General features: G+C 29.0%; 1 protein-coding gene across 1 annotated transcript; it reads left to right on the forward strand.

Annotated features, from left to right (window-relative positions):
• The first annotated feature begins 28 nt into the window (after positions 1–28).
• On the forward strand, positions 29–604 carry LOC103485290 (cysteine proteinase inhibitor 5-like). The gene has a single exon (XM_008442843.3). The coding sequence runs from the start codon at positions 82–84 to the stop codon at positions 388–390; it is 309 nt and encodes a 102-aa protein (XP_008441065.2). The 5' UTR covers positions 29–81; the 3' UTR covers positions 391–604.
• Positions 605–18987: the final 18383 nt, after the last annotated feature.

The raw sequence follows: 18987 nt of genomic DNA on the forward strand, positions 1-18987 counted from the left end.
ACTTTCCAAACACATATGTATTAAAAAGCATTCCATATAGTAATAAGTTTGTTAATATCACAAGTAAGTAAAAGATCTAAAATGGCTTCTGATCCAGTGCCTGGCGCCGGTGGCTATACTCCAGTTAAGGATCCTCAAAGTCCACGCATGAAAGAATTAGCAGAATGGGCAGTAGCAGATTACAACAAAAAAGAAGGAACACACTTGAGGTTCGTTTGTATATTGGAGTGCGAGTCGCAGATTGTGGAAGGAGTCAACTACCGCTTTATCTTGAAGGCTACTGATGAAAAGGATAACGAAGGAAACTATGAGGCTATTGTCTGGGAGAAAACATGGGAGGATTTCAAGGAGTTGGTTTACTTTAAGCAACTTTTATTGGCTGAATCATGAATATAAGAAAACTCCTACTTTCGATTTACCTGCTTTTATGCATTATATGTATGTGTGGCATACTTCCCCTTTATGGTCCATCCATATAATGGGATAATAAAATAAAAGCTATCTTTGGCTTAGTTGCACTACCTAGTGCAAAGTTGTGGACTAGTTAAGTCGATAATTATTATCTGAATTTGGGATACAATGGAGGTGAGAGTGAAATTGTGTTTGGAGTGTAGAGTGTTGTGTTGGTTTGATTTTATAAGAAGTCTTCGTGCAGTGTAAAGTTGAGTTATAAATATCTGATGCATTTTCGTATAACCTAAAAAAACATGTATAATGATTTGGTAAGTTAACAAAAGGCTAAAACTGAGACAAAACATTAGCTAGAAAAGAAAAAAAAAAAAAAAAACACACACGCACACATTTTTATTCATTTTATGATTTATGATCCAGGATTAAAATATCAATGTTGCTGTCGATATATCAAGATTTCAATTTTACAGATATACCACCATATATTTTATCGATATCGATAACTATTTTTGTAAATTAAATCACAAAATTTATAAAATTTACTTAGATTAATAAGTATGTTTTTTACTCTAAAATTATGTAATGAATATTTTTATTAACATTTCGATGAATATTTACATTAATCAAAAGACTAACTCCTTGAAAATGGCCCTCCCAAGGTTGATTTTTTTTGGAATAAAATGTTTGTTTTTTTTGGGACATTTGTGTAAATAGAAAAAAAAAATGATAATAGACTCATGTCCTTACAATTTCTAAATTGCAAAAGTAGTAAATTTAAAGCGAATAATTCTCTGATAGCTATTTGGATAACCCTCTGATAACATTAATTATTTGTCATATTGGCCATATTTGTAATATGCAAAAAAGATGTGTTATGGACTGTTTTTTTCTAATTTTTTTTTGTCATTTGATGTATTTTTTTTTTTCACTCTCTTTTTCACATACATGTGTTTTATTCAATTAGTTAGTCATCTAACTTTTAAAAGAAAAATATTAACATAAAAAAATAAATAAACTCTTCCTAAAATGTTATTTTCCCTAATTAACGAAATTGAATTAGAAGGGAATGGTGATTTGAATTTGAAATAACTCTTAAATGACTTTTTTTAAAAGTATACACAAGGTGGGAGGGGATTAGGGATGTACCAAGATATCTCAACTAAGTTAACACTTCTATAACACCCTCGTCACGCTCCAAAACAAAAAGCGATATCATTAATCGATGAAAATTTTCAACCATTGTTATTCTCCATTTAATATTATAATCATGAAAAATTATTGAAAATAGCAAAATTGCGAAAAATATTTACAAAATATAGCAAAATATCCGTTTCTGTCAACGATATACACCGATACATACTGATAGAAGTCTATCAATATCTATTAAATGTACCGATAGAAATTGATAGAAGTCTATCGATAGTTATTATTGATAGAATCTGAAAGTTTACTACATTTTATAAATATTTTGGTTCATTACGGTATAATCATTTCTATATTAAATTGTTAATTTTTTTCCGACATTTATTATATGATAACCATTTCATCTTAATTATTAATTCGTAGATTTTATTATTATTATTATTAATATTATTATTATTATTATTATTATTCACAATTTTTATTCCTTTTTCAGACCTTTCTAAAGAAATTGCTTTAAATTCTTAATTGATATATCAATTTATAACAGCTGTCTTATTCATCGTTTGCTTTTCTAATGGAATACAACTTTGGAGCTATCCTCCAGCTACCTCTCTTTTGTAGTTTGTTTGGAGACAATGTGTTACTTTTGATATTAAGTAGGTTTAAGTTTGCAAGAGATATGTCGATTTAGTTGAGATATCTTGTGGTGTGACTTTCTTTTCTTTTACTTTTAATATATTGTTCTGAAAAAAAAAAACAAAATACAAAAATGATATATCCTATATCATGGGGCATATTTATCAAGGTCGGGATTCAAGGCCTCTCAATTTTTATGTGTGACGTATATAAAATGTGGGGGGTGTAAAGTTGAGTTAAGTTAGGTGTATAATAATTGTCTGTATTTAACATGTAAAGTTGAGCTTAGTTGGTAATAATTATCTAGATTTGTCGTATAGAGCCGAGTTTGTTTGATTTAAAAAGTTTATCTTATATGTGAAGTACAGAGAGTTAAATTGTGTTTGAGTGGCAATTTGATACATTCTTTTAACCTAGAAAAACATGCATTCTTATGGTTTTTTTTATTTGTTAATTGTATATTTTTTCTTTTAACTTTTTTTTTGTTAAATACTTGAGAGAGATTTGAGTTTTAAACTCCATAAATAAAAATCTATTTTACAATGTTCCACCTACAACTATTGCATTTAGTTTAGACAAATTAAAATGAAATATTATTATTTATATAATCTGCAACTCTACATTGTCATGGGGATTGTGGAACATATGAGTTGAACATTATTCACAAAAAATAGCTAAAATTATCATCAAATATCTATTTGCATGTTCACACACATATCCATAAGTGCATAAGCACAACACATATCATTCAGAAAAAAAAACTTGTTTATTAAAATGATCAAACTAGATCTATTTACATGTCCACACACACAAAATTTACATGTTAACGTTGATATCTATGTAAGTAAAAAGATCAAAAATATCTTCGGATGAATTGACCAATAAATATACTCCAGTTGAGGATCCTGAAAGTCCACACATAAAAGAAATAGCAGAATATGGGCAATAGCAGAGCACAACAAAAATGAAGGGACACATGATGTTGATTTGTATATTGGAATGTGTGAGTCGCATATTTACCATCACTTTAACAGTTTTTTTATCCAAAAACAACGGTACGAGAATTTTTGAACCATTTTCAAAAGTTTAAAAACATTATATGGATGGACCACTCTCACAAACACATCAAGATTTCCTTTAAAAAAAAAAGAGGAGAGGAGATTTTCTTAATTTTTTTCCCTCTTTCCTCTTTTTCCCTTTTGACATAGATTTTTTTAAAAAAATTTGTTTCGTTTTTTAATTGATTTTATCGTTCCTTTAATTTTGTTAGGTTAGACCAATTGAATCTATTCTTTTATCCACTCTCCATTTTACCGTGCCTTTAATTTTGTTGGCCAATCTATTCTTTCATCAATTTTTTACCTATGTTACGTTCTTAATTTTGTTAGGTTCATGCCAATTGAATTGATTATTTCATTAAATTATGTCTCTGCTGTGTTTTAATTTTGTTAGCATCAACTTATGTAAATTATGTTTTACTTTAGTGTGTTTTAATTTTGTTAGGTTAAATCAATCGACATCAAATTTTTGATTATGCTCTTTAGGTTTAGGGTGTTTTAGTTTTGTTAGATCAAACCAATTGAATATTGTTAATCAAAATTTTGTCTATGCTCTATTGTGTTCTAATTTTGTTAGGTTTAGGGTATTTTAATTTTATTAGGTTTAGGCCATTTGAATGTTGTTGCATTACCTCTATTTTTTTTTTTTTTAATTTTGTGAGGTTTAGGCCATTTGAATGTTAGTTGTATCAAACTATGCCTCTGCCTTTTAAATTTGTTAGGTTTAGGTTATTTGAATACTATTACATCAAATCTCTTTTTGTGTTTTAATTTTGTTAGTTTTTTTTTTGTTTAAGCCATTTAATTTAAATTTGTTAGATTTAAGGTTTATTTTGGTTGTTTTTACTGTTTATTAAATATGTTGATATTAATTGATTAGATTTGTTGAATGACATAATACTTATTTCACCGCTTGCATATTTATTTTTCAAACATTATTTCTCAAACGGTATATATTTCTAATATAATATATTATTTACAATATTTTATTTCCCAACATGTGTATATTGTCTCCAACCTATATTATTTGACAACCTATATTATTTGTTGTATTATTTGCCAGATTTGCCAACTGCCTTATATTGTATTATTTTCCAACATGTAATTCTCCTATTTATTATTATTATTATTATTATTATTATTATTATTATTATTATTATTATTATTATTATTATTATAAATTTGAGATGAGAAAGAGTGATGTTCATTTATGGATTTTATGGTTAAAATTTCATAAATACATGAAATTTCTCATTTTTTAAAAATTAATTAATAAATTATTTTTAAACAAAATATATTAACAATTTTATATTTTAAAATGAGACTGAGTAGTGCTTTCTTTGGAATCCATTAATTTTTTAGATACATGAAATTTTTCATTAAAGGCCTATGATGGAGATCAAAATATAAAAGTTTGATGTTTTAATATTCTTGAGGTAAATCAAAAATCTTTTTAAACAAAAATTAAATTTCATTTTTCTAATAGCTCTCATGCCACCCATATAATCATCAATTCATGCTTAGTTTTTTTTCTTAGATATGAATTGATAACCATGAGACATTTAAAAAATACCAAATAAAAAATTTTCTTTTGTGAACCTCTCTGATTTAGTTTAAAAGATAAATTTTGGTAATCATTGTTATGGATGTTGTAGGGTGCTAACACCTTCCCTACACACAACTGACTCCCGAACCTTAATCTGAATTTACGTAGACCAATATTTTTTTGTGATCAATCACACCTTAATATGATTGGTGACGACTCTGAACCTTTTAAATATTAAAGATTAAATGATTGAGGACGTCGGTCACTCTGCGTCGCGATCACGTCGCGACAGAAAATATTAACACAAAAAATAATTAGTTACTTTCCTAAAAGGTCGTTATTTTTCCTAAGGAAACTAAATTACAATGGAATGGTGATTTACTCTTAAATGATTTTTTTTTGAAAGTATACCCAAGGCAAATGGAGATTAAGGGTGCGTCAACATATCTCAACTACTCCATAGCATCCTCATCATGCTCCAAAACCAAAAGCGATATCATTGGTCGATGAAAATTTTCAACCATTGTTATTCTCGATTCAGTATGTTGAGATTTTTTGTCAACAAGAATTAATGAGATTCTTTCTATTATTTAAGGATTATTTAAAATGAGGTTAAAAAGATATTTGTTTTAAAAGATAAAAGATATCTTCCTCATGAATAGGAATCTTTTATCTATATTTTTTAAAGCAGATCTCGAAGATTTGATAAAGTGGTTATATATTGAAGCTCTAAGCTTGGTTTGTGGTGGACATTATTAATTGAAAATTCAATTTGAAAACATTCTTTCAGGAGAAAGGTTTTGAAGGTACATCAATTACCTTCTTCATGATGACAAATTACTGAAGATCTATTGGTGATCTTACTGTGTATGAGTTGATAAGAAATATGAAAGAAGACTGAAATAGTTGAACTGCGATCAATGAATTAAGGGGAACCTGAGTTTATCTTCAAGAAGATTCATCCATAAATTCAGGGGGAGCTTGAATCTTTTAAGTTATATTGTACTTAAAGATAGTAGTCATATACATGAGAAGAATGTTCCTTATTGTATTGATTTATATTGACAACTTTGAATCTTAATAATATTTCTTATATGAGCTACGAAGCTCCCCAGACATAGGTGTATTCATCGAACTGGGTTGCCAAAGTTCTTTGTGTTATTTTCTTCCGCAATTTACTTAGCTATTCCTATTGTTATTTACTTCAGAATTAACAAAAAAAACTTTTGATTATCTCACACCGTTTTCCAATTGGTATCAGAGCGGGTTGACGCTGGTTCATTGAGTCTTGAATGACATTGATCAGAGAAGGTGGATCGACAACTCGTCCTCCAGTTTTAGATAGCACAATTAATGCTTATTGGAAGGATATTGTTAAAACTGTTGTCAAAATAGACAGATCTTTAAAGTGTAGAGAATGTGAAGGGTATGATCATTATCAAGTTGAATGCCATAATTTTCTGAGAAGAGAGAAGAAAAGTTTTAGTGCTACATTATTTGATGATGATACAGACGAAAGTGATGAAGAAGGTGAATGTACTAAAAGCTTTATTAGTATTTTATCTAAAGATACTCTGGATCTTGTGATGAGAATTCAATATTAGATAAGGAGAGTATTCTATCTTATAATCAGTTACAACGCCAATGAAAAGAAAATTCAGAAGTTAGAGTAGTGCAGAAAGAAAAAATACAGGATCTTTTGGAAGAAAATGAACAGTTGTCATCAGTTATATCTTCCTTAAAACAAAGATTAAAGGAGATTCTGTAACGACCCGAACTTTTTTAAACTAAGTTAAGGTCATTACTCAAAACATAAACATCAAAAGACACTTTTTTGAAAAGAGGATAACTAAAATCTTTATAAAATTAATATCAAGATGTTCACAAAAACATAAGATTATCAAAATTAACAAAAATAATTTGAAAACGCGACCTGCGGGTTCTAACAATTTTAAAGAACTAAAACCAAATAAATAGGACAAAATCTTTAAATAAAATGGTTAAAATTTAAAAAAACTGAAAGACATATAAATGAGTGCGAAAGCTGAACTGTGTCCCCATATGGCATGCCACAAATCCCTCGCTATCGCTCACCAACTTCTTAAGTTCTTTACTTTAGCCTGAAATATTATCTTCCACAATAATTAATTATTATTTATCTTTCTTCCAAATAATTAATTATTTTACACAATAATTAATTATTATTTATCTTTCTCGAAAATAAATATCATTTTATAAATAATTATATTTACCCAAAATATAATTATTTTCCTTTTTCTCCCTTAAAAATATCTTCTCTCTAAAATCAAATTATCTTTTCCTTAAATAATTATATTTCAACAAATATAGTTATCTTTCTCTTCAACATAATAATAATTATCAAATCTCCAACAAACACTCTACAAATTAATTAAATAACATCCATAATTATTTAATTCAACTTCAACAACACTAAAAATTCACAACTTTACTCAATCCTCTTAACCTACTATTTAATCAAAATCTCAACAAAGAATACATGTCAAAGCTCTAAATTAATTAAATATTCATCTACCAAATATTTAATTAATTTCAATTCCCACAAAATCAAATACTTCTTATTAAATGAATTCAAAAGAATCTCCAATAAATTAAATCTAATTAAACAACTAAGATAATTAACTCCAAAATTATCTTATTTTTCGGGGCGTTACAGATTCAAACAAAGTATGATTAGACTATGAAGTTAGTAAAAATATTAAATTCAAAATCAGAAAATCTAGATGAAATACTAATCAATTCAGGATATATAGTCTAGTTCAAACATATGTGGTCTTGGTTTTAACTCATCAGAAAAAAGAATCAGTTAGAATAATGGTATAAAATTTGTTCCTGCTACTGCACGTGTAAACCCTGATCAACTAGTTGAAACTAAAGTTGTTAGCTCTTCATCAAAAGTAACTAGTTGGGTTTGCCATTATTGTGGTAAGAGAGGTCATATTCGGCCCTTCTGTTATGCGCTATAGGGATACAAACTTCAATATCAAAAAGCTGTTTATCATCCATAGAAGCAAAGATTAAGCTTATTTAATCAAAATGGGAAGAGAAGTTATAAAGTGTGGAGAGTCAAGAATTTTGAAAAATGTAATGTTGCCTTCACTATGATTCAAACATCAATTGAAGATTGATATTTTGATAGAGGTTGTTCAAGACATATGACTGCCAATCACTCATATTTTTTTGAGTTAAAAGATGTTCATCAGGACATGTAACATTCAGTGATGGAGCAAAAGGAAGAATATTGGCCAAAAGCAACAATGTTAATACAAATCTTCCACGACTTGATGATGTGAGATATGTTGAAGGGCTTACAACAAACTTAATTAACATTAGCCAACTGTGTAATCAAGGGTATAAAATAAACTTCTGCAAAGAAGAATGCATGGTGATTGATAAAAATACCGAGGTTATGAAAGGGGTTCGACAAATTGATAATTGTTATCACTAGATCTCCAACAAAAGTTCTATTTGCAATTTATTTAAGGAAGAACAAATTGTTTCTCTGAAACATGTTAGATCGTCTCTTCAATTAGTAGACATTTTTACAAAACCCCTTGATGCAAATTCTTTTGAGCATTTAAGAACAGGATTGGGTGTTTGTGAAAACAATTAAATCTACAGGATGGTTTTATGTTATCCGCAATCTAAATCCCATATTTAATACATAGGCCCATAAGCTCCATTGGTGTTTAAAATTAAGAAGAAGCGCGAGTTTTTTTTTCATTCAGTCTCTTCATCTTCAATTCAACGAGCTAGAGGCATTTTTTTTCTCTCATTCTTCATTCGATTATTGAATAATGGTGAACACTAGAAGCGCTATCAACATTTCGATTCAAAAGGGATTAGTATTCCTCCTGATGTAGCCTCTCAAATTATCAATACTTTATTGACTGAATCACAGGCGCTTATGCCTCTATCAATATATTAAATGATCAAAGGATAGAGATGAATTCTCTTATTTGTTACTTGAAGACATCTTCCTTCCTCTAGTCAACATCTCAATCACATAAATGAATTCTGTAATATAATAATCATTCCTATATTAAATAGTTATTTTTTCCCAGGATTTATCATATGATAATTACCATTTCATTTTAATCATTAATTTGTAGATATTGTTCTTATTTATTCATATTTTTTAGTCATTTTTCTGACCTTTTCAAAGATATGCTTTTTAAATTCTTAATTAATATATATCAATTTATAACAACTCTCTTATTTATTTGCTTTTCTAATAGAATATAACTTTTGAGCTATTTTCTAGCTACCTCTCTTTTGTACTTTTGTTTGTTTGTTTTTTTTGGGAGATGATATACATTGCTTCTAGTATTAAGTATGCTTAGATTTGTTAGGGATATATCATTGGTATAAACCTTTATTCTCTATACCTTTGATATATTGTACCAAAATAAAATAAAAATGACTCGATTTATATCATGGACATATTTAATTAAGATTAGACCGGTTCAAGTCCCCTCTCAATCTTTTTTTTTTCTTTTCTATGTATATGTAAAATGTAGTTGGGGTGTAAAGTTGAGTTAAGTAAGGTTGGTAATATCTCGAGAGAAACAACAAAATTTTCAACAACAATCACAAAAGCATATCAAACCTATGGGAAGATTCTTGTAATTTACTAGGTCTTTGGTGCAGCCGACACCCGTTTTTCAAAGAATATAGACCTAGCGAAATAGCTCTTAATTTTAATACTTTGATGGACTGATCATGGGCTTAAACTCCTGCCCTTCTATTTCTACGTTGACGTTTTAATAATATTTCGATGTTTGTCTGTCCTAGTGGTCTCTTCCGCTAGTGGCTTCAAACATCTTGTTTCCTTCTAAAGAAAAGGTTAGGTTGGTAATAGTTGTCTGTATTTGACGTTTAGAGTTAACTCATTTTGTAGTAATTGTCTGTATTTGATGTGCAAAGTTGAGTTTGTTTGATTTAAAAAACTTGTGTCTAAAGTACAGAGTCGAATACGTTGAGTTGCCTATTTGATATGGTCTTTTTAACCTAAAAAAAACATGCATTTTTATGGTTTTTTTAAACTGTTAATTGTTGTTGTTTTTTTTTTCTTTTAACTTTTTCTTTGTTAAATTCTTAATTTAATAGAGGTTTGAGATGTGAACTCAATAAATAAAAGTTTATAATATTATTATTTATAAATCTACAACTCTACATCATGATAACCGTGGAACATATGAGTTGCACATTCACAAAAAAATAAGATTGTGATCAGAAATCTATTTACATGTTCATACAGATGTCCATGTGTGCACACACAAATATTATTCACAAAAAATATTGTTTATTAAAATAATCAAACTACATCAATTTACAAGTTCACACATAAAATTTACATGTTCACACAGAAACAAATATTGTTTATAAAAAATATTATTTATTAAGATAATCAATCTACTTAATCATGTATTAAATAAATAAAAACAATATAATGTGGCCGGCCTCTTTCCATACTATGTTTAAACAATCTAACCACTTATTCTTGGTCGACTTTATTAATTTTTTTTTCAAAGTTAATTACCAATTTTCTTTTTCTAATTTAATTTGATTATTTATATCCCAGAGTATGTTTCTGAATTCTGTATTGTTTTAGAAAAGTCTCATTCTTATTTTTGGTTGACTTGCATTTCACAGTTATTCAAATTGAACTTCCACTTATTGTTGTATAATAAATTATCTTTTTTTTTCTTCTTTTTTTTTTTTTTTATAGAAAAATAGAAAGAATAGAGAAGAAAACTATAGGAGAAATAAAAAACTATACTATTGTGTTAAAAATATTATTATTATCCTGAAAATGTGGATGAGAGGAATGTGAATGGATTTATTATAATGAATTAATTAATACTCATAATTGGGATAAGACGAAAGCTGATGCGAATGTTATAATCTGTTGGTTGAGATTTTAGAATAATACTCTCTCCCTCTTTTAAACGCATACAACATTATGATACTGTTTTCAATATTTATCAAGTCAGTTTTATTATGACCCTTTATTTTCGTCTCAATTACAAAAAAGAAAATGCATCATCAACGTTTTAATTTATGTCAAATATATCTCTAAATTTTAGAAGTTTCAAAATAATTTAAATTTTAAAAAATGATTTAAAAAGACTTTTGTATTTAGTTTTAAATGAAATCCATTAAAGTTTTGTTTCGAAAATAGTTTTGATGAACTATCGAAAAGTTTATAACATTGAATTTAAAAACAATATTAAAAAATGAAATACTCTATTGATCCAAATTTTGCTCCAATTTTCTCACCAACCAAAATAAAATAAAAAATTTAAATTGAAACTATACTTTTAAATTTATTTGACTATTAACATATGATGATAGGTCATGAACACAACCAATCTTAACAGTTATTGTTGTAATCAATACACAGTTAATTGTCAAATAACAAAAATGTATTTATCTATTAATGCACTTTAATAGATCTACTGGTGTGGTTTGTAGTTATTATTTTAGTATATTTAAAGGAAAATGTTTTCTTTTTTAAACTTCGGGAGATATCGTGGAATTTTATGTTTTAACTAAAGTTTAAAATATCAATGTTGATGGATATATGAAAGTGTTAATTTTACAAAAAAATTTGATTTCGATGGATATTTTTAAAAACAAAAAGTTCAAAAAGAAAAAGTAAATAAATATTTTATTATTTTCAAATAAGTAAACATGTTTATTATTTATACGTTTTTATTAGTGTCATTTTGATGTTTATTTTTTGTGATTCATGGATTTTTCTACAATGAAATGTAAATACCAATTCACCACTTCTATCGATATCGAACCTGTGAAAATATGAAAATATCAACATATCGTTGAAAATTTAAAACTACGGTTTTAACTTAAAATTTTAATTTTTAATTTTGGGTGCTAAAAAATTTGGTGTAAAAATTAGATTAATGGAAGCATTTTATAATTTATGTTATATTGAAGGGTGTGTATGAAAATTTTCAATAGTTCAGGAGTATTTTTGAACTATTAAAGATATTTTTAAAACACAAGTTTAATGGTTTCTAACCAAAATATTAATAGTACGAGTTTCTTTAACCCTTTTTGAAAGTTAAAAGAGATTTTTGAATTTTTTGAAAGTTTAAGGGTAGTTTTGACCTAAACTTGGAGATATATATATATTTTTTATATATAATTTAGCTTTTATTTTATATATATACCTTTTAAAATCAATTTATAAGTCTACGTTATGATATAGTAAATATAAAATTTGATAGACCTTGACTCGCATTTTCATTTGTTAATTAACTCAAACTGATCCAAATGAAATAAATTATTTATTATTTTTTTAATTGACTAGTAACCGAAGTTTTCATTTGTTAATAATTCTGTTGAATTTACATTGTCCAATTAATTAAAAGCACAGAAAAGAGGGTTTTTTCTTATTATTTTCTATTGTTCAAATATCTATTGTTTGAAAGGAAGGAGTAGTTGGAATATGAATAAACTGGAGTTGTATAAATACCAAACTTCCGAAACATACGTGTATTAAAAGCATTCCATATAGTAATAAGTCTGTCGAGATTACAAGTAAGTAAACGATCTAAAATGGCTTCTGATATAGTGCCGGGCGGCTATACTCCAGTTGAGAATCCTCAAAGTCCACGCATGAAAGAATTAGCAGAATGGGCAGTAGCAGAGCACAACAAAAAAGAAGGGACACACTTGAGGTTCATTAGTATATTGACTTGTGAGTCGCAAATTGTGAATGGTGTCAACTACCGCTTTACCTTGACGGCTAAGAATGACTACGATAATTGTCTGCCTGGAAAGTATATGGCTATTGTCTATGAGCAACCGTCGGAGTGTTTCAAGGAGCTCGTTTTCTTTAAGCAACTCTTATTGGATGAATAATGAATATATAATGCAAAACTACTCTTACTTTTAATTTTCCTTCTTTTTATGCATTATTATATGTTTGTGTGATGTACTCCCCTTTGTGATCCATCTATATAAGGGGATAGTAAAAATAAAAGTTATCCCTACTTAATTGCACTACGACCATAAATCTATGGTGCAATGTTGTTGGGTTAATTAAGTTGGTAATTGTTATTGTTTGTATTTGGGATATAGTGGAGTGGGTGTGAAGTTGAGTGTTGGTAATAATAATTGTGTGTGTTTAAAATGTAGAGTTGAGTTTGGTTTGATTTTATAAGAAGTTTGTGTATGTGCTACAAACTCTAATTATATTGTGTTATGATTATTTGATGCATTCTGATTTTTTGTGATCTAAAAATAAACCATGCAATTTTATGGGTTTTTTTTAATGTTAATTTTCATAAATATAACAAACTACTAAAATAATAATATTGTCCATGTAACACAACTCATTAAGTTTCTTTCTATCGTCTTTCTTCCTTTTCTTTTTTTTTTTCCTGCTGCGGTTTCTTTTCATCATCTTTCTTTTTTTTCCTCTTTTTTTAATGTCATTTAGATTTTTTTTTGATCCGATGTGGCAAGAGCCACCTTTTATTAAAAAAAGCCAAGTTATACAGGTCATAGGCTTGGGTAGAGACTAGATGTATTTAGTCTAACAAAGCTTTTATGTTTAGAGAAATGGTCGATTAGTCCTGTAATTCTTTACTTCTGTTGGACCACATTCCTGTATGATTTTGGATATACTCCCAAAGGTTGTTTGTACTTATTTCCAAGTTTTTGAAGATCTTGTTGTTTCTTTCCTTCCACAAGCTCCATAATGTTGCAATCCCTGCATTGAGATGTATACTGTTTCTTCTGGCTTTCTGCTTTAGAGAATAAAGGTCTTCAAAAATTGTATCCATGCTTTCATTGTCGAATTTGATCCCTGTGCTATTTGTGAGCTTCTTCCATATCTGTTTTACAAATTTGCAATATGAATGAAGAGGTGTTGAAAGTCTTCGTTTGCTTCTTTGCAAAGATAGCACATATTGGGCTAAGACATTAAGATGGAAGTCTTTTTTTAGAGTATCCATCATATTGATCATGCATTTCTGTCCAATGTACCAAACAAAAAATTTGTATTTTTTTGATAGTTTGCTTTCCCATATCATTTCAAGGAAGCTATCATTTGCTGTTTGGTTGTTATGGTCTTCTCTATGGTGGGCTTCTTTGACTGATGCTGTAGAAAAGGTCTTTTTGTCACTAGGATACCATATCAAGGAGTTGTCTCTTGTGTCGTTTAGGTTTGGGTAACCAAATTTGATTTATTTCTATCATCTTTCTTCTTTTTCTCTTCTTTTTTTCTCGATGCTATTTTTTTCCATCGTCTTTCTGTTTTTTTAGAAAAAACGTTTAAATTGGAGTAGTCAAATCAAAACGATCGTGTAAAACAAAGTACTCTTAAAATTTTGAAATTTGTGTCAAAAGTACGGTTAAAAAATACCCTTTTGAAATAAGAGAAAAAACTTGAATATATGGAGAGATATATACCATTAAAAGTACCATTAAAAGTACACAAAACCTGAATATATGGAGAGATATATACCATTAAAAGTACCTTTAAAATAAAGTACCCTTCTGGAATATATGTTCCAACCTCTTTGATTACTGTCCCATAAAGCATTGTTATATTATAAGGATTTACATAGGCTTGAAGTAGCCTTACATAAACTTTAGTCTAACAGAGCTTTATATAGTTTAGAGATATTGAAGAAGAATTTTATAGTCTTTGAACATCTTGTTTTTGCTTGACTACAACCCAATCAAGTTGCTGATGTCTTCCCAAATATTTGTCATGCTTTTTCAAGGTTTTTGAAAATTATGTCGTTTCTTTCCTTCCACAGGAACCAAATTGCAGCTACTCCAGTATTGAGTGATATAACATTTCCTTTTATTTGATTGAGAGCTAACTTGCTGAAAGACTCACTGAGGGCTGTAATGTTTTGAGTATCAAAACCCAATCCAATGTCTGATGAAATCCTTTCCCAAAGTTCGTTTTCTTGCAAAACAACACAGTTCAGAAACAAGTGATTTATATCCTCATTTGCTGATTTACAAAGAACACACATATTTGGGTTGAGGTAGGACTTTGACATTTTTCTCCATAGGACCTCTATAGTATTTATGCAACCTTGCTTGAAGGACCAGATAAAGAATTTGCATTTCTTTGGTAGTTCTGATTTTCAGAGCATATCAAAGAAAAGGAGATCATATTTTGATGAAGCGGGCTTTGTGAATCCACAATCTTGCATTTTTTGCAAAAAGCAACTGAGAAATCACTATTTCCATTTGGGATCCACATTAATCTATTATCCCCTTTGGAAGGTGATGGAGTCGGAAGCTCGCTTATGATTATGTTTCAAGCTTCTTGTTCCCTTCTGGAATATATGTTCCAAGCTCTTTGATTACTGTCCCATAGCTCCTTGATGGTTGCATTTTGATAGTAAAAATAAAAGCTATCCCTACTTAATTGCACTACCATAAATCTAGGGTGCAACGTGGTTGGGTTAATTAAGTTGGTAATCGTCATTGTCTGTATTTGGGTACAATAGGATGGAGAGTAAAATTGAGTATTGGTAATAATAATTGTCTGTATTTGAGATGTAGAATTGAGTTGATTTGATTTTATAAGAAGTTTATGTGTGTAGTGCCTACTCCAATTATATTGAATTATGAATATTTGATGAATTTTAATTTCTTGCAAACAAAAAATAAACATGCATTTTTATGGTTTTTTTTAACTTATTATATTGCTATTGCTATTGTTTTTTCCCCCCTTTTAACTCTTTTAAATTTACCCTTTAAACTTGATTTTATACCACCATTAAACTAGACCCACTCTCCTAAATTTTTAACACATAATTATTTGATAGAAACTCAATAAATAAAATATATTTTACAATTAATTTCTACATTTAACTATTGCATTATTAATGTAGACAAGATAATATTATTTACGTAATCTACAATCCTACAACACACTTTTTCATGGTTGTGGGATGTATTTACCCCAAATTAATCTCTTTTTTAAACACCATTTACCATATCAAGTGGAAGTATGGATCTAATCTTAATAATATCTTACACATAGAGTTTTGTGTAAAACTAGATCAAAAAACAATTAATTTTTTTTTGGGTGCATTTATTGACCTACCGTATTTTTTTTTAAAATATATAATAAAGTAAGCTATAATATATATAAGACATATGAATAAAAAAAAAATACATGAACCAAAAAACCATTAGTTACAGGTTTTTTTCCTATTTTTTTTACTTTTTATTTTTTATGTCAGTATATACTAGGAATAAATACTTTTTCTTTCCTAAAGAATACGAGTGAAGGGAGCTAGAGAGTAGCCACCCTATCACAATTTTATTGCTATGAAGAAGTTACAAAGTCTTGTTTGTTTAGATTTATGTCGAGCAAAAAGTATTGATTTTTATTGAGATAGTGACATGACCGTAGTGCTCGAGCAATTCTCTTTTTGAACAATTTACTAGGAATGAATACTTAAAAAGAAAACATATGCTTGAACTTCAGTCTTATCTCAATTGTTTTTTAAAATATACACAAAGTAAGAGGGAATTCTGGATGCACCATATCTCAATTAGGTTGAACTAAAAGCAATATCCTTAATGATGAAAAGGTACAAAATCGAAGATTCAATAAGAGATTACGAAAATGCTTGCTAGTTGAGCGATATAGTAGCAATGCTATAGTTACGAAAAAAGAGAGTTTTTGGAACACCAAAGAGCAACAAGATTGATGACAATAACTGGCTTGAAGGATTTCCATTAGTGTTTCTCAATTATTAATATTAATTAATTAATTATAACATACTTTTCAAATGCGGATAAGTGTTAAAATTAAAAGAGAGACCAATCAACTTCGCTCGACTAGCACTCGAGTGTAAACGGATTGAATTGGGAGACATTCTTAATCCAACCCATATTTTTTAGTTAGTTGGGTTGTCGGATTGTATTGGTTTTTTTTTTATATATATATTATTCATAATGTTTGTAAAGTTTAAAATTGTTGTAACTACTCAATGTTCATTAGTATGTTATCATGATCCTTTATACCCTATAATCTTCTATACATGATCGTTTAACCTCTTACACGATCGTTTAGCTTTCTATACGATAGTTTACTTCTTATACGATCGGCTAACTTTTTATATGTAATTTAACTTCCAACACAATTGCATAACAAAATACTCATAACTTTACTTTTATTAAATAAATAATAAAAAATAGATAAACTTTCCTAAATATAACATACTACTAGAAGCCCGTGTAACAAAACCCACAAATTTGACTATTTTTTAAATATTCCAGGTTTATCGTTCCATCTTTTTTTCCTCCAGCTATTTTTTTATCGTCTTCCTCGTAACTCTTTGCGGTTTCTTCCATTTTTTTTTTTAATTTTTAGATTTGGGTAACCAAATCTATTTCTCTCTGCTATTTTTTTATCGTCTTTTTATGTACTCTTTGCGATTTCTTCCATTTTTTATATTTTTAGATTTGGGTAACAAAATCTATTTCTTTATATCGTCTTTCTTGTTTTTCTCTCTCTTTTTTTAGATGTTGCATGTCTTTCTTCCTATTTCTTCTTTTTCCTTTTATTTTCATTCACTGCATGCATCGTATCGTCTTTCTTCTTTTATTTTTTACGTTTAGATTAGGAAACCAAATCTGGTGTATAAGAATCTTGAAAAAATTGATTAGCCATTTAAATTAGGGTAACCAAAACTAAAAGATTGTGTATAAAGAATATTGAAGAAAATCGTTTATACCAAATTTTGAAAAACAAAATTGTTTAGATTTGGGGTAAATCTAAACGATTGTGTAGTCAAATCTAAACGATCCTATATCAAATTTTGAAAAAAAAAAAAACCGTTTAGATTTGGGGTTCCAAATCTAAACGATCGTGTAGCCAAATCTAAATGATCGTATACCGAATTTTGAAAAAAATGGTTTAGATTTAAGATGGTCAAATCTAAACGATCATATACCAAATTTAAAAAAAAAATCTTTTAGTTTGGAAACGATCGTGTAGCCAAATCTAAAAGATCGTATACCAAATTTGAAAAAAAATGGTTTAGATTTAGGGTAACTAAATCTAAACGATCGTGTAGCCAAATCTAAACGATTGTGTAACCCAGTTAATTAAACGATCGTGTAACAAATTAAATGATAGAATTGATAAAACAAATCTAAACGATCGTGTACCAAACAATAGTAAAATCTAAACGATCGTATACCAAATTGCGTTACCAAATATATAATGAGCGCATTGCTGACGGTGCATTTTTGGTATTTTACACATTGGGCCTTTGGGCTTTTTTCATTTTCGGAATTGTTCGACCCACTACAGAGGGATGGGACGAGGCCTCAACGGTGGAGTGGGCCTTGGAATTGGCTCTGTCTTTCAGGTCCCCAGGAAGAGCTGAAATGGTGAGTTGGGCCTGAATTACCTATCTTAGCTTACCATACGAGGTGCTTGGGATCAGCCTAGAATGGCCAAGAACTTCCCGAGGCAGGATTCACCCTTTATGAGGGCAGACATCGAAATTGAAAGTACGAATCTTACCGAAGACATCAAGACCCGATAACCAAGTAGTACGTCTTTCCACCGAGCTTAGGACCATGGGGCAAGTTCTATTCTACCGCGTAGTGGGCCCACTCCTGAAGCTATCCCAGTTGAATCATCAGAGGTAGAAGTTTAGGACCGCCGTCTCAGTCCTTGTTGCACCATCCTTTCTCCGATAGGCTCGACTGGGAAATAATATGACTTCTTCGATCGGGAATTCTTATCATTCTTCTTTCATGAGTCACTCCTCCATGAGGAAGTGGTTGTTCTTGTTCCAGTAAAGACATTATTCTATATTCTATTGTAATAGATAAGAATGCAGCTTTCTCTTCAGAATAAGGAGGATTGCGGATAGAACGAGACCGTAGAGTAAACGACTAAGAAGTTGAGACTGACAAGGAGAGAGAAGCATGCCTATAGGCAGCTAAACCAATTTCCCTAGTTTAAGATTAAAAAACGGTTGACAATGTAACTTTGCCGCTTTTTATATACATATTATTAATTCGGGTTTGGGCTGGGTTGAACCAAAATTTTCAATCCCTAACCCGAGACCCAACCCAACTCGTAAAAACCAAAATTTTAATCCAATCCAACCTATATTTTAAACT

This window comes from Cucumis melo, chromosome 8 (genome assembly GCF_025177605.1).
Source record: "Cucumis melo cultivar AY chromosome 8, USDA_Cmelo_AY_1.0, whole genome shotgun sequence".
In the NCBI taxonomy this organism is placed as follows: Eukaryota; Viridiplantae; Streptophyta; class Magnoliopsida; order Cucurbitales; family Cucurbitaceae; genus Cucumis; species Cucumis melo.